At 33.7% G+C, this 15,207-nt stretch overlaps 2 protein-coding genes across 3 annotated transcripts in view; one reads left to right on the top strand and one right to left on the bottom strand.

Annotated features, from left to right (window-relative positions):
• Positions 1 to 15,207, top strand: part of LOC126756762 (MOXD1 homolog 1) — a 39,291-nt gene that overhangs the window by 16,751 nt on the left and 7,333 nt on the right. Inside the window, exons 2-4 of the mRNA XM_050470056.1 lie at positions 10,359 to 10,514; positions 12,947 to 13,114; positions 13,409 to 13,521. Of these exons, the coding sequence (XP_050326013.1) occupies positions 10,359 to 10,514; positions 12,947 to 13,114; positions 13,409 to 13,521 (437 nt within the window). The remainder of the gene's footprint in view (positions 1 to 10,358; positions 10,515 to 12,946; positions 13,115 to 13,408; positions 13,522 to 15,207) is intronic.
• On the bottom strand, positions 11,044 to 11,946 carry LOC126756766 (DNA replication inhibitor plutonium). Of its 2 annotated transcripts, none has more exons than XM_050470065.1 (4): positions 11,880 to 11,943; positions 11,617 to 11,820; positions 11,353 to 11,553; positions 11,044 to 11,281 (listed from the first exon to the last, which is right to left on the bottom strand). In XM_050470065.1, the coding sequence occupies exons 1-4, from the start codon at positions 11,884 to 11,886 to the stop codon at positions 11,172 to 11,174; spliced, it is 522 nt and encodes a 173-aa protein (XP_050326022.1). In that variant the 5' UTR covers positions 11,887 to 11,943; the 3' UTR covers positions 11,044 to 11,171. The 2 variants fall into 2 exon arrangements, with proteins under 2 accessions (XP_050326022.1, XP_050326023.1); XM_050470066.1 differs by having other exon boundaries at positions 11,118 to 11,281; positions 11,335 to 11,553; positions 11,880 to 11,946.

Raw genomic sequence — 15,207 nt, 5'->3', positions numbered from 1 at the left:
CCAAAATTCCTTACTCACACTGTTATTTAGCTTAAGTTGAAATTAGGCTAAGCCCAACGGAAATATTATAACTAGACTCACTTACAAGCCCTAACTTACCACATATTTAACAAACTCAGCTGCAGCAGCCAAGATACGAAAGTGCTAAATGAGTCCAAGAAGTTCTGAAATGAGAGAGATATTTTCTAAAAATTAGGATAGCAATTAGACGGCGAGAAAAACTTTTAATTGCGAGCATACAAAATCACATCAATCCTATAAGCTTGTAAAATAAGACAACAAAAGCAAGCATAAAAGGAAAACCGTTAACATCGCTTGCACCGAAGCTATAATACCCTTCAAAAATAAAAAAGTGAAGAACTTGATTTTGGTCGATCTGTTTGTATGGCAGCTGTATGATATAGTGGTGCGTTCTGAATAATTTGTTCAGAGATTGTACCGTTGTTTTGGACAATAATGTATTCCAAATTTCGTGAAAATATCTCGTCAAATAAAAAAGTTTTTCATACAAGGTCTGTATTTTGGTCGATTTGTTTATATGGCTGCTATATACCAAAGTGATCCGATCTGAATAATTTCTTCTTAGATAATACCGTTGCCTTGAAAAATAATTTATGCCAAATTACGTTAAGATATCTCATCAAATAAAAAAAAAATCATACAAGGACTTGATTTTGGTCGATCTGTTTATATAGCAGCTATGTGGTATAGTTATCCGATCCGAATAATTCTTTTGGAAATTGTATCGTTGCCCCAAATAATAATTTATGCCGAATTTTGTGAAGATATCTCGTCATATAAAAGAGGTTTTCATACAATGATTTGATTTTTGACGATCTGTTTGTATAGCAGCTATATGCCATAGTGAACCGATATCCAAAATTCCGACAACTGAGTAGCTTCTTGGAATGAAAGACACTTGCCTAAAATTTTAGAACAATATCTCAGAAATTAATGGACTAGTTTGCGTTGAAGTCATATGTAGAAGTACACGCAAGTGAGGTAAGTTCACTGATCGCCATTCACTTGAGAGTGGTCAGAAACGATTCTTTTACATATGGCTCACGACTTCCGGTCTTTGATCAAGTATCCTCTGTGTAGCCAAAGAACATCCGTTTGAAGGGGAGCCAAAGTGAGAAGGCGAACCATATGAAATGAAAGCTGTCAGACTTACGGGCATGACTAAATCGACTCAGCTGATCTTTTATATATATGAGTGCAAATTTTAAAGGGTCTTTGCTTTTTTTCCTGTGTTCAGGGTATAAAAGGTAGAAAGAAAGTGAAAATGCTGAAAACAAAACGAAATGCAAAGACATTTAGTCGGGTTCTCCTTATGCTCTACTTCATTTTTTTATATGCTCAATTAACACTCTCAGCAAATTCGGGACTTTTACTACATTATGTATAAAAGAATGTATATAAGAATGTAAGTATATATTATGTTTGTTTGTTAAAATGTGTCTCGTGCTACAAAATGACCAACTACATACTTCTGCAAATTTTGCGAGTTTTTGCGGCGACCCAAAATGACCAAGTCAATGTAACGCTTAAGTGACATCTTGCGCTCAGTGAGACGTTTAAAAGTAAAATAAATTTTAAGGACCGCAAAAAGTTGTAGTTAAACATTTATGCTTACATAAAAGTGAAAAATTAGGACGCGTTGAAAAAGGCGACAAGACTAATGACTAGTTCTCACCAGCCACTTTTTATATGAAAACATTTATGGCGTTTAAAGTAAATGTAAAGGAAATTTGCTGGAAACCAACCGTTAACACAAGTCTGTCATTAAATAAATTGTGTTAATTTAACAACTAAATTGTCGCAATTTTGCTTCGAACGCGTAATTAATTTTAAGGCAAATTATTTAAGAAAATATTCAGCAGTTTTTTTTAATTCATTAATTTCTTTAGAAAACGAATTTAAAATAGCGTAAAATTTCAATTAATACTCAAAAAAAAGTTTGCGCCTTTTCGAAATAAATGCAATCCACAAATGCAGCACATAAAAAAATAAAAATAAAAGTAAAAAATAATAATAAAGCAACTCATTTCCTTAAGTCTAAATCAGCACGTCGCGAATTTCGCATTTCTTGGTTATTCAACTTCTCACTCCTTTGAAACAAAAACTGTAAATAAAACTTTTCAACAGCAAATTGAAGCAGTTGCCCCATTTATCAAAAAAGGACTCCGCTTACTTATACTTCACACTTGACTTATTAAATACCAGTTGAGTTGAAAGCACAGGACTTTATTCAATAAGTTTATTCAAAAGTTTTTCATAAAGTTTCTTTTTCTTCCGCTTGACTTATGGTATTCATGCGGTCTTTTGATACTTTAAGTTTTCAAAACTTTTCACTTGCATTTATATCCTAAAGGACGAAGGAGAAGGGCTCAAGATATAACCTTTTTGTGACAGTCGCGCGCAAAATGATCGATTATTATCATAAATACCTTTAGGTCAATGGTCAATGAAAGTTGAATGAGCAAATTCATTATACATATATTAGGGTGGGTCAAAAAAAGAATCGAAATTTATTTTTTTCGCTTCGTACTCTGAAAAATTTATTGAGTGATAGATTTTTGTAGAGCAGTAAATTTGCTACAAAACTATGAGCTCTAATTTAAAATGATTTTTTGTCATTGATTTGCCTTCAAATAGTCAAACTTCAGCCATTACAAACTTTTAAACGATTGGGCTTACGAAAAAGAGTTTGGGATAATTTTATAGAGCATTCAATTGGCCCCAAAATCCACAAAACCAAATATTTTTTTCAAGCAGTTGGAAGCGAGATTTGAATTTTTCGGTTTGAGAAGCAATAAATAAAAAATCGTTACTATTCCCTTTACAATTAAGAGCACATACTTGAAGAACCGTTCTGTGAGGTGTCTATAAACCAATCTTTCAGAGTGAGAATCGAAAAAACAAACATTTTTTTTTGATTGAACAAAAAGCGCACCCTAATGTATATATATTTTTCAATATATAACATATTGGGTAGTGGTAAAAGTATCTTCATATTTCTAATCCAAGTTCAACTTTTTTTTTTATTTATAATGAACTTTTATGAACCAATTATGTATCATTTCGGTTGACCACTTTTTACCATTTTTCTACTAGAAACATTATTCCATCAGTGTAAAACTTTTCTGGTTTCTCGGCGAAAAACTGTGACAAGTAATTTTCACGGGCTTTTCTTGATGCCATCTTTACTCCATTAAGGGAGCTCTGCATTAACCGAAAAAAATAGTGGTTCGATGGTGCAAAGTTAGGTCTATATGGTGGAAGCATCAAAACTTCCCAGCCAAGCTCTTCCAGTTTATGCCGAGTCATCAAAGATGTGTGCTAGCGTTGTCCTACCCTTTCTGTTTAGTTCCCGTTTTTTTGAGAGTTGTTAGAAATTCATGTCCATCGAGGCGTCAATCCTGGCTTTGCGACCATTTGTTTTCGTTTGGACCATGATTTTTTCGCCCATTATTGTCATTTGATCCACTTTTGGTTACCCTTCAGAAAACATCTGCAAAGAATGAGTTAATTCAGTCCATTAAAATTTTCACAGACAATTCATGTGGTACCCAAACATTGAGCTTCTTTTTGTAGTCAGCCATTTTTAAATGGTTCAAAACCGTTTGATGATGAATGTTAAGTTTCTTAGCGATGTCATGGCTGCTTATGTGACGGCCTTGATCAATCTTTTCCACAATTTCATCGACTTTTTCAACGAAAAGTCGACCAGAGCGAGGTGGTATATCCCTAAATTCACAAAAATTGCATTTTCTTAGGCTGTGACACTAAGTGTGTCCCTCAAATATGTATAACTTACCTATTAAACTTAAATTTTTTTCTTACTAAGTTGCGATTTGTACACTTCAAGTATACAAGCATATATACATCATTACCTGCCCGGAAAAGTTTAAAAATCATCGTGGTTGCCTTTTATGACAACATTTCACCCAATTTGCATTTTTTAAGTCATAAGTATGCCAAGCCACTCGAATACTTTTCCCACATACACGCCTACAAAGCACATCCTTTGTTGTGTCTATTTATGTAAATATCCCTTCCACGCTCTTTTCTTCTTATTATATTCTTATTAAATCTTTCGACATTTCTATTTTGTTTACATTTTTCTGCGCTGGCAAAAAGACACGTAATTGAATGTTTACAATGCTTCGTTCATTATTGCATCTATTTGCACAACTCCTGAGGTACTAATATAAAATCATTGCTTTTCTCAAATTTAAAGTCTTTTCATTGCTTTAAACAGCTGATGAGTACCGCAATTTGATGCCGTTTAGATTTTTGAGGGGTTTCATATGAGAACTTGAACATTTTATGGAATTGAATTGGTTTTGCCTCGAGACTACAGGCAATGCAATGAAATCTCACTTCAGCTTTTTATCTATTATTAGGATATCCTTGGAAATTTATAAAACAAGCACAACACTTTTTGGTTCCCAGAGAAAGTTTTATGCATACGTAATTTATGATTTTGATTTGTTTCATTTGATCTAAAGAAAGTGTCCAGATCAGATCGCTGTAGCATATAGCTGCCATATAAACTGACCGCTCAAAATCTTTTTACTCCCTTTTATGGTATACGAAATGCCTCTGTGAAGGGTATTACAGCTATGGTAGCGCCGAAATTAACATTTTTTCTTCTTTTCTTTCAAATAATCCTAGGTAAGCATGAATGTGTATTTACATATTTCACCGAAAATAAAATTTACGCTCCTTTACAGAATACTAATTTGTCTCGTCTGCGCAAAATAAAGCACTACATTTGTAAACGATATATGTATATACATATATCTACATAAAAGAACACATATCATTTGCAATGAAATAAATTAATAGTGCTTTACAGCTTGTAGGCATAAACAATAAACACTCAAATACATAAGTATGTACATTTGATGACAACAGACACTAAATTACAAAAATTCCAAATTTTTGAACAAAGCAAATGACTTCACAAACAAACGTGGTTAGGATGACAATATCGAGACATCGGAATGCGCAGAAATTTTATTTCAGAGAAGAGAGAGAATATCGCTATATATTTGGATATAATACGACGGCAAGTGAACACTCCTAAATGCAAACGTTCTTCATTTATAATAAAAGTTTTCAAAAGTAATAAATAAGTTCTTGAACACTTGAGGTACTGTTACTTGCAGAAGAAGCTATGGTTTGTGCCGAGCGATCCACAAATATTCTTATAAATAATAATTTGAAATAAAGAAGAGCTTCCTAATGATTGAATCAGCGAGTCTTTGATGACTTTACTCGTCAAAAATGCCTGCGATCTCAAGTGTTCTAGTAAATATATAGACTTAGCGCTGTTTTCTCAGTGTCTGATTAGCAGTCAACTGACAGTTAAGTGCTGGTTAACTTAATCAAGACTCCTTCTTTTGGTAAATAATATATTTTAACCAGAACTTAACTGACAGATGGCTGCTAACTAATCAATGGAAAAAACGGCACGAAAATTTCAAAATCGATCAATTTGCAGTATATACTTTCATAGACCACTTCAGATCATTAACTCAGCTTCAGTTATTCATGACCTTTACCGTCAAAAGTTCATGAGATCTCTGGTGTTCTAGTAAACATATAGACTTAAATTCCAAAACCGATCTATTGGAAGTATAGACTTACGAGGTTCACTTGAGATCATTTAGTTAAGCTCATTATTTCCATATACATATTTAGGGCACCAAGAAAGAGCACCCAATATAAGCTATAAACTGAATCCAGTTTCTATTCATATTTGGGTGGTTCAAAGCCGCAGCCTTCTGGTGGCTGTGAGTTGGATGAGCAGTTCCTTCAGGAAAAAATTAATCTTTTTTTTTTTTTGAGGAGTAAATCGAAGTCGAATACAAAGCATTCAAGGCAATTTTACCAACCCTTTATTAAAGCGATGACTTCCAGGTTGAATAAGATCCCAGGATCGTTTTGTACTATTATTATATTATGTAGAAAATATTTCTTTTCCATATTATAGGAATTGTAAATTCCGAAATTTCAATTAGTAAAAACCGAAAGAAGAGAATCTTTTCATCGTAAAAGATTTGAAGAACGCACACCTTTTCATCAGCAACCCATGGCAAAATATACTTATACGTACTATATATAGGCAATATATGTAGGCAGCAAAATATTTCACCTAATTTATAATTCCAGTGCAAAGCGCCATTAGGACACGTACTTACAGATGTAGACACATCCAAACATATACAGAAATGAGTTTTTGCGGACATTGATACCAGTAGAATCACAATTCAAAGGCGCACAATAAAAGCATAATTCAAGTTGTCGCCTCATATGTCAACGACTTACCAGTCACCACAGCTGGCGCACATCGAACCGACCAGACGTATACTCGTATAATGAGAGTGTACAAATAATACATGCGAATGAGCACATAAGCAATCACATCTACACTGGAGTTTCTCATAATGTGATCGGTTGCAACGAAACGCTGAGACATTGAATTGATTTGTTTTTGGTCTTGTTTCTCATTGTTCACTAAATGCCTGTCGTCTGCCAGCTGGAATGACATTTATTTTGCCGCTAAAGCAACGCGGCGCCATACTTTTAATCATGCTCAGCGCACACGTGTGATTTGCAAGAGGCAGCAGCTGAATGTCATAGGCACACCAGAAATCACCTGAGAAGCCACAAACAAACAAAAGTACAGAAATATGGGGATTTTAAATATATTTATTCTGGAAATATTATGGTTATAGTTAAATAGTATATACAGCTCGTTAGTTATTGGACTCACGCTCTTTGAGAGTTGTCTCAAGTTGTTGAAATATTGAATATTTAAATTGAGTAATGAGTAAATTTTTCTAGATAAATCCTTATGAAAAATTCTTTTAGGAAAAGATCGAATGTGCAGGGTGTGTCCGGAAAGTAATAGGACTGAGTCGATTTAAAAAAAATTTATTGAACCAATCGTTACAATTCTTTAAAAACTTTCAAAATATACTCCTTCTGCGTCGATGCAGCGCTGCCAGCGCGATTTCCAAGCATTGAAGGCGTCACGGAAGTCATTCCCCGAAATAGGCTTGAGAGCCAAGGTGCAGACTGCTTGATCCCCTTTTAACGGTCTTTTCAGGCAAGGAAACAAAAAAAGTCCGGGAGGCCACATCTGGACTGTAGTGCGGCTGCGGTAGAGTTGAGATGCCAGTCTTGTTTAGATAGCTGTTCACAAGAAAGGCAATGTGAGCCGGGGCGTTGTCGTGGTGCAACTTCCAATCGACTGCGATGTCTTGTCGGACCCGATTGGCCCTTCGTTTGAGTCTCTTGAGGACTTCTACGTAAAACTTGGCGTTGAAAATTTGTACAGAAGGCACACGTTCTTGGTGGACGATGCCTATGATGTCAAAGAAGACAATGAGCATCGTTTTTACTTTGGATTTGCTCATTATTCCCTTTTTTGGGCGAGGAGACGCCGGCGTGTGCCACTCGGAAGATTGCCTCTTTGTTTCGGGATCATATTCAAAGTTCCATGACTCGTCACGTGTGATTACGTTGTTTATACAGATTTACCGAGTTTTACACAGAATTTAATCGCATACCTCTGGTCTAACGAACGCTGCATTTTCGGCTTGTACCACTCACAGAATCCCGTCGCGCGAAAATGTTTGTCCTAACTCTCCAGGTGCTCGGAGACGACTGACCAGCCGCTCGTTCGTTAGCTAGGTACTGCTTCTACCGAATCCAGTACTCTGAAGGACAGTCGCGGCGGAATAAAATCAGTCCTATTACTTTTCGGACAAACCCTGTACATACATTTTGAAATATTAGGATGTATGAGTTTATTTATAAGGATTTCTTGGGGAAGGCGCCATATTGTCAGAGTTTAAAATTTTGACTTGTGTATTCATCTATAGCAATAATATTATTTTAGTTTTTGAATCTGAGGTAATTTTAAGCATAAAAATTTTCCAGATATTCTGTTTTGGAGATCCTGTTGTTGGGATCTAGGGAACACAAATGTTTCGTCGAAAAAATCACTAAACAACTCGGTTTTTCTGACTTGCATGTGGATACAACCTCTTAATGACTCATGTCACTAACCAACTCTTTCAATGCCTACACCAAACACAACAACATAAACATTTGCTTCACCTCAGATCCAATCACAGCGTAATAACGACCGAAGTTTCGATTAGCGAACTATTACTAAAGATTATTTCAGTGATTTTTCTAATGCCATAACAAAATGTTGCCAACACACTTTCCCCAACCCATATCCTTTAAGCGATTCTCCTTAAAATTTGACAAAGTACACATTTATGGCTTAGTTTGTTTTATAGCCAACGTTAAATGCTTCTTTAAAACAAAAAAAGAAACAAGAAAACAAAAACGAAACACTCTGCTTCGTGCCAACTAAACGCTCCGTCGTCAGTGTGTTTTAGTCCTTGGCAAATCGCTACACTTTATGCAAGTATTAAAATTTTCCTACGCAACACGCCTGCAGTCAGAATTTATTACCACAGACACCTTATTTAGTTCACTCAGGAGCCGTTGCACACACAAATACACAGCAAGTATATAACTACATATGTATGTGTGTATGTAGGTGGGTAGGTAGCAATATTTTAACACAGACACAATGTTTACCATTAAATAAAGTGGCGCGAGCATCACACCTGGATGCGGGCTTGTAAAGGGGTTGCTACTTCTGACATTGTAGCTATTATTTAAAATTATTGTATTTGCTTAGTTGTTAGCAGCAAATACATGAGAAATATTTGAACGTAAAAACCATTATTACTGACGGGTTTAATGGCACAACAATTAATTTCTCTTACATTTAAATTTCATTTAAATGATTAATGCTTTAAAGCTGTTGACCTTTAAGGTGGGCACTAGGAAGTGCAAATAGTATATGTGGAAAAAATTATCTAACACAATGCTTATACCATCTCTAGCTTTTTAAGCTGATATTTGCCGTCTAAACTAACACTACAACTTACAATGCTGGTAAGTTATCACTGTATTTTTAAACGAAGGAAGTAATTTTTTCGATTTTATGGAGACAACACAAATTTTAAACCAGCAACATTTTTATACTCATGCAACATGTTGCTACAGTATTTACCAAGCACTTAAGTAAAAATTGAGATATCTTGATGAAATTTGGTATGTGGGTTCCTTAGTACATAAAAAATTTCGAGTTCGTAGATGGGCGTAATCGTACAACTGCCACGCCTACAAAATTCCATTAATTTAGACTAAATTTGGTGCGTGACATTCTTTTTACTTTTTATATCATAGAGCGAAAAGGAGCGAAATCGGATTACAACTCCGTCAACTTTTCATATAGCACATTTTTAAATTCTTAATTCTTTCATTTTTCAGTACAAAGGTCAAGAAGAAATTGATATAACGGAATAAAACTTTGCACATATAATGCCATATTCTACACCTTATAACCAAAGATTGTTCAAACCTAACCCCAAATACCGGATATGTGGACTTCAGTATTTATAGTTGACTTTTATCCGAAAATATCGGTCAGTGTATGGGATATACTTGTATATACAAGAAAATCCTCTATTGATAACAACTAGTATCTCTGTGTATTAAAAATGGGTTGAGTGGTGTCAATACTTCACTGAGCCCCCATATACATATATAATATAAAGATTTTTGAACTTCCAGGCTTTATACCGCATACGATATACATACATATGTGAGTTATCTCGATGAAAATGAGTGTACGTGTTTTACTCATAACAGTGTATTTTTATGCCTAAAATAGATAAAATTGGGCGGAAACTTGAGCTCGCGTCAAACTAACTAATATCAAAATTTTGGAGTTTTCAAAATTCAGAATTTTTGAAATTCGAAATTCAGAATTTTCGAAATTCAAAATTTTCGAAATTCAGAATTTTTGAAATTCGAAATTTTCGAACATCTGTCCGACTTTACTTCATATGATTGCTGATTGCATGTGAGGTACCTGAATAAAACCCAGGGAACATTTTTTAGCATATGGCATGTTAGTAGTTAATAGATAAAATCGGGTCGATACTACCCCAACTCCCATATATGTAATTTATATGTACATATATTATAATGATTTTCGTTTTTCTAACAAACCGTATGCCGAATACGTCGGTTCTTGGTTCCGATCTTCTGGTTGACGTTTTACACCTTATGATATATCCCCTGGCTTTGCTTCTTGAAAGTTGCAAGAGTATAAAATGTTCGCTTGCACCCGAACTTAGCTCTTCCTTCCTTTTTTTATTTCAGTTTACTCCATTTTAATCATAGTTAATTTTTTATTGATTTTGCTTTACGTTTTATTAATTTTCATTTATTTTTCTTCTTTTATTTAGGACTGTCATGGCTCTGCAAAGCATCCCAATGCAGCCCCGATACAAGACGATACGCAAAACTACAATGTGATTGATGGTGGGCAAAATGGTACACACACATGGGTGGAGTTCTCACGTAAATTGGAGACTTGCGATCCCTACGATTTGCCATTGGGGGTAAGTAGACAGTGGAAAACATTATCAAAACCAAAAAACAAATTACAAAAAAAAAAAATATGCTCAGTAAATAACCGCAATAATCGTTAAAAATAAATATATAAAAATGAACCATGTAGAAGAAATAAAGTGAGACATAAATTTTATTTAATTTTACAATGCACAATTTACTTGATAATTCCAAAAAAATAAATTTATATTTTATAATTGATTTTAACAATATTTAAAATTAAAATAAAATCTTATTTATTAGTTATTGACTCAGTTATGCACAAAAACACTTTTTTTTAATTTTGATAAATTTGAGTTAACACAAAAAAGCTTAAAATAAATTAAATTACTATTTAATTATTTAAATAGTAACTATATTGCCTTAAACATGCATTTTTTGCCATTAAAATCATTGAAAGCACCAGTAAAAATTGCGATACAAATTCTGCTGAAATTACAAATTAACTTAAGACAAAATTAAATAAAAATAAATAATTAAAAACAAAATAAAATAGCGCAAATCTACGATTTTTAAAGACACATTAAACACAAAATTTTAAAATCTTAATATTTAGAGAACAATATAAAAGGGGTTTACTGTATATTGTTAAATTAAATTACTATTAAATTAAAATATTGTATCGTGGTTTTTTAAACAACACAAATTTAACGCATCCTATAAGCTGCGCTACTGCCAGATGCGCCTTGACTACTTTGCCTACCGTATACTTTATCACAGACCTCCACGCATTCGCTAATCTGTGCTGGAGTCATGCCTATAAGCAAACAACGATAAGTGCAATATATGAGTAGATCAATACATGCATACATATATTTTCTCAAATACCATGCGCGGTCGTCAGTTCCTCCTCTGAGCTTGGGAAACGTCTAAAGTAGTTGATAAGCGTGTGATTACGACGCAGACAGGCCACACATAAGGCCGGTACTATGGAGGATTTATTGAAATCCGTATAGGAGCGAAATCGCAAGAGCAAACGCACCACATCCAAACTGCCGCAATAAGTGGCCAGCGTTAGCGCATTTTGACCTGTAAAAGAGCAGCATTAATGTTTTACTAAATGATAGTGTAAACTACAGCTCAAGTACACACCCAAATAGTTCATTGCTTTCAAGTTCGCACCGCGTTTTAGCAGCAATTCCACATGATCACGTCGGCCCAAATAGCAGGCCTTCAAAAGTGGCGTATTGCCATAGATATCGGTCTCCTCCAGGTCATATTGCTGTGGATTACTTTTGTACTGAGCCAATAAGGCACGCAAAACGGTTGTGCTGCTATCTTCAACGGACTTTAAAACTGCGAGAAAAATTAAATTAATAGCTAGAAATGTAGGGATATTTAATTAATGTACTAACAACTCATTTTTAAACCAGATAACCATATAAATCAAGCACTGAACTAAACATGCACTGAATACCGTTTTAATTGTTAATATTTTATAGCCGTTAGTTCTGGGTTGCAATTGCAAAAAATTATTGGTTTTTTGCACATTAAGGTCGTCAAAAAAATTTGGAAATTTTTAGTAAGCTATTATTTTTTGTATGAAATTAGACTATATGGTATAAATGTATAATATTGACAAAACCAGCTGGAAAGACTGGTCGTGGTAGGAATGTCTTATTTCTTGTATTTTGAGGGAACATTTCATAAGACATGAGTTTACTATTAGGCGCCGAGAGTATTGAGAAAAAATGTAGTAAGAATGAAAAGTTAGACAGCCAACTTTCTTTGTGGACAAGCGGCTGAAAAAACAGTTTTATAAAATTCAAAAAATTTCAAATTCAAAATTTAAAAAAATAACGAGTTATTGAAAACTCTTGATTAATACAAATTAAGAAATTTTCCATGGCTTTTATTTAATTTTTTTTTTATTTTGAAAACTCTTAAGTGCTAGAAAACGGTTTCCTTTAAATTACATACCGGTTAGACAGTCAACTTTCTTTGTGGACAACCGGCTGAAAAACAGTTTTATAAATTTCAAAAATTTCAAATTCAAAGTTTAAAAAAATAACGAGTTATTGAAAACTCTTGATTAATACAAATTAAGAAATTTTCCATGGCTTTTATTTAAATTTTTTTTTTTTTTTTTTTGAAAACTCTTAAGTGCTAGAAAACGGTTTCCTTTAAATTACATACCGGTTATATTACCGGTTTTCACAAATAATTTTTTTATTAATACTGATTAAGCAATTTTACATGGCTTTTATTTCTATTTTTATTTATTTTTTTAATTTTGAAATGTAAGAAAATTGTTTCCATAAGATTTTATTGACCTACTCATTTGTTACATACCGGTTATATTACCGGTTTTCACAAATAATTTTTCAAAGCAGCAAAATTGTATTAATTAATAGCTTACCTCTCAATAGCACTTTCAACCATTTTATTTAGTTTAAACATACATATTCTTACTTTCAAAAAGGTCGACACCGTCAAAGTGCTATGGACATTCGGCGAAACCGATCCTATTTATGGCGACTTAAAGGGACATGGCAAGAATCGCGGTTACAAATCGCTCAACTTGCTCGGTCCAATGTTCCGTAAGGAAGTCAACACTGACACACACAAATGGGATGTTACAGTGCAGAATGTAAGTAAACGTAATTGCTCAAACTAAAATTGACGCTTTAATGATTAAATAAAAATATTAAAAATAAATTTTTTCATAAAAAAGTTTTTAAATTTAATAAAAAAAATTTTAAATTTAATATTACATTATACATATTATTACATAAAAATATTAAATATATATTTACTTTATATATTTTATAAACAAAAAAATTATATAAAATTTTTGGTAACATTCTTATACGCTATGAATACTCAAGCTATTGGTACTGAAAGCTCAAATTAACTTTTTATTTATAAATATATTTTTGCTTAGGTCACAATTGAGCCCAGCATGGACACACTATACTGGTGTAAGATAATACGTGCGCCCACGCTAAGCGAGAAACATCACATAATAGGTTATGAAGCATTATTATCACGTGAGAGGTGAGTTCAGACATTGTTTACCAAAAAAATATACAGTTAGATAAACAAATATGTAGATAATAACATATGTTTGACAGACATACATAACTACAAAAACAATAACAATATTTAGATTGTAGTAAAAATAAGCAAAAGCGATAAATTGTAGAAATAAAAAAGAGCTTAACTCGATTTTGAGCAGTTTCTAAGCGCTCACTATATAATTTTGGAGCTTCAAATCATATTTTTTCCACTTCAAACATTTTGACAGCTTATTACTATTTTATTTAAGGTTTAAAGCTGTAGACAATCAAATAGGCTAAAAAAAATATTTTTTCGAAATATCAATTTTTCGAAACTTTATCATTTTAATTACATACATATAAGGCAACCAATTTTATCGTATAAATTCATTTTATACAGACACATCACTTTTATAAGTATGTATATCATATATATGTACATACATACATACATACATACGCCAAGTAAATGCATAAATGTCAATCAATTGCAAACCAAAATTGACTGGTTACATCAGAATGTACTGAGCACACAGCTTGTAATCGCACAGCAGGAAATTTTATTACACAAACCAGTGACTACTTAAGTACATATTTGCTAAGCAATCTATGAGTAAAATATACATATGTATATGCACATGCCTCCTTGAATTGAACCAACACTGCTAGCGTCTGCCACGACTGCTGTGCATATGAAAGTCTGGTTTATGGCCAACTAGTTGCAGTACTGGTGCCTAGGTAGATAGGCTTTGTGGTGTAAACACTTTAAAATAAATCAAAGAAATATATTTGGAGCATTTAATTGTTAATATTTTGACATATCTGTAATGAAACTCCGTAAAAATATTAGACACTTTTCAAAAAAAAAATATCTAAGTTCCTAAAGCCCCCTCCAATTGTGGTACTTTAAAGCTTACTACCAGGTAAAAGTGGCAAATTCTTAAGAATTTATATTAATATACTTGTAGCTCGCATTACCACAGCCAGTCACTCAACCTCTTTGTCAAGTGACAACCACAGACTGCGATTGGAGATGTCAAAGTGAGTTTGAAATGGTTTCGATGATGAAATGGCTAAAGTAAGGCACGCGTTTACATAATAACTTATAACGGCATAATTGGTATAATAATTATGGAACCATAAGTTATTTATACAGTGGCTGCATAATCTCAGTAAGGACATAAATATGTTTCTAAATATGAATTTATGATCTCAAATAAAACAAAGACTTCCGGTACGCATTCTCCCTTTTCGCTGTTTGGCGCCAAATCGAGATACCAGGTGGAACCGAGTACTTCTCCGCCTGATCTCTCTAACGGTGTGGAAGTCTTCCTCTTCCTCAGCTTCCCCCGACGAGTACAGCGCCGAATATTTTCAGAACTGAAGTGTTTTCGTCCATTCAGACGACATGATCTAGCCATCGTAGCCGCTGTCTCTTAATTCGCTGAACTACATATGTCAATGTCGTTATATATCTCACACAGCACATCGTTCCATCGAATGTGATATTCGCCGTGGCCAATGCGCAAAGGCACATAAATCTTCCGCAGAAACTTTCTCTCGAAAACTCGTAACGTCGACTCATCAGATGTTGTTATCGCCCACGCCGCATATGGGCGATATAGCAGGACGGGAATAAGAAATTACTTATAGAGTTTGGTCTTTGTTCGTCGAGAGAGGACGT

Source organism: Bactrocera neohumeralis, chromosome 4, assembly GCF_024586455.1.
Source record: "Bactrocera neohumeralis isolate Rockhampton chromosome 4, APGP_CSIRO_Bneo_wtdbg2-racon-allhic-juicebox.fasta_v2, whole genome shotgun sequence".
NCBI classification, from domain to species: Eukaryota; Metazoa; Arthropoda; class Insecta; order Diptera; family Tephritidae; genus Bactrocera; species Bactrocera neohumeralis.
This window is presented reverse-complemented; position numbering and strand designations above follow the sequence as displayed.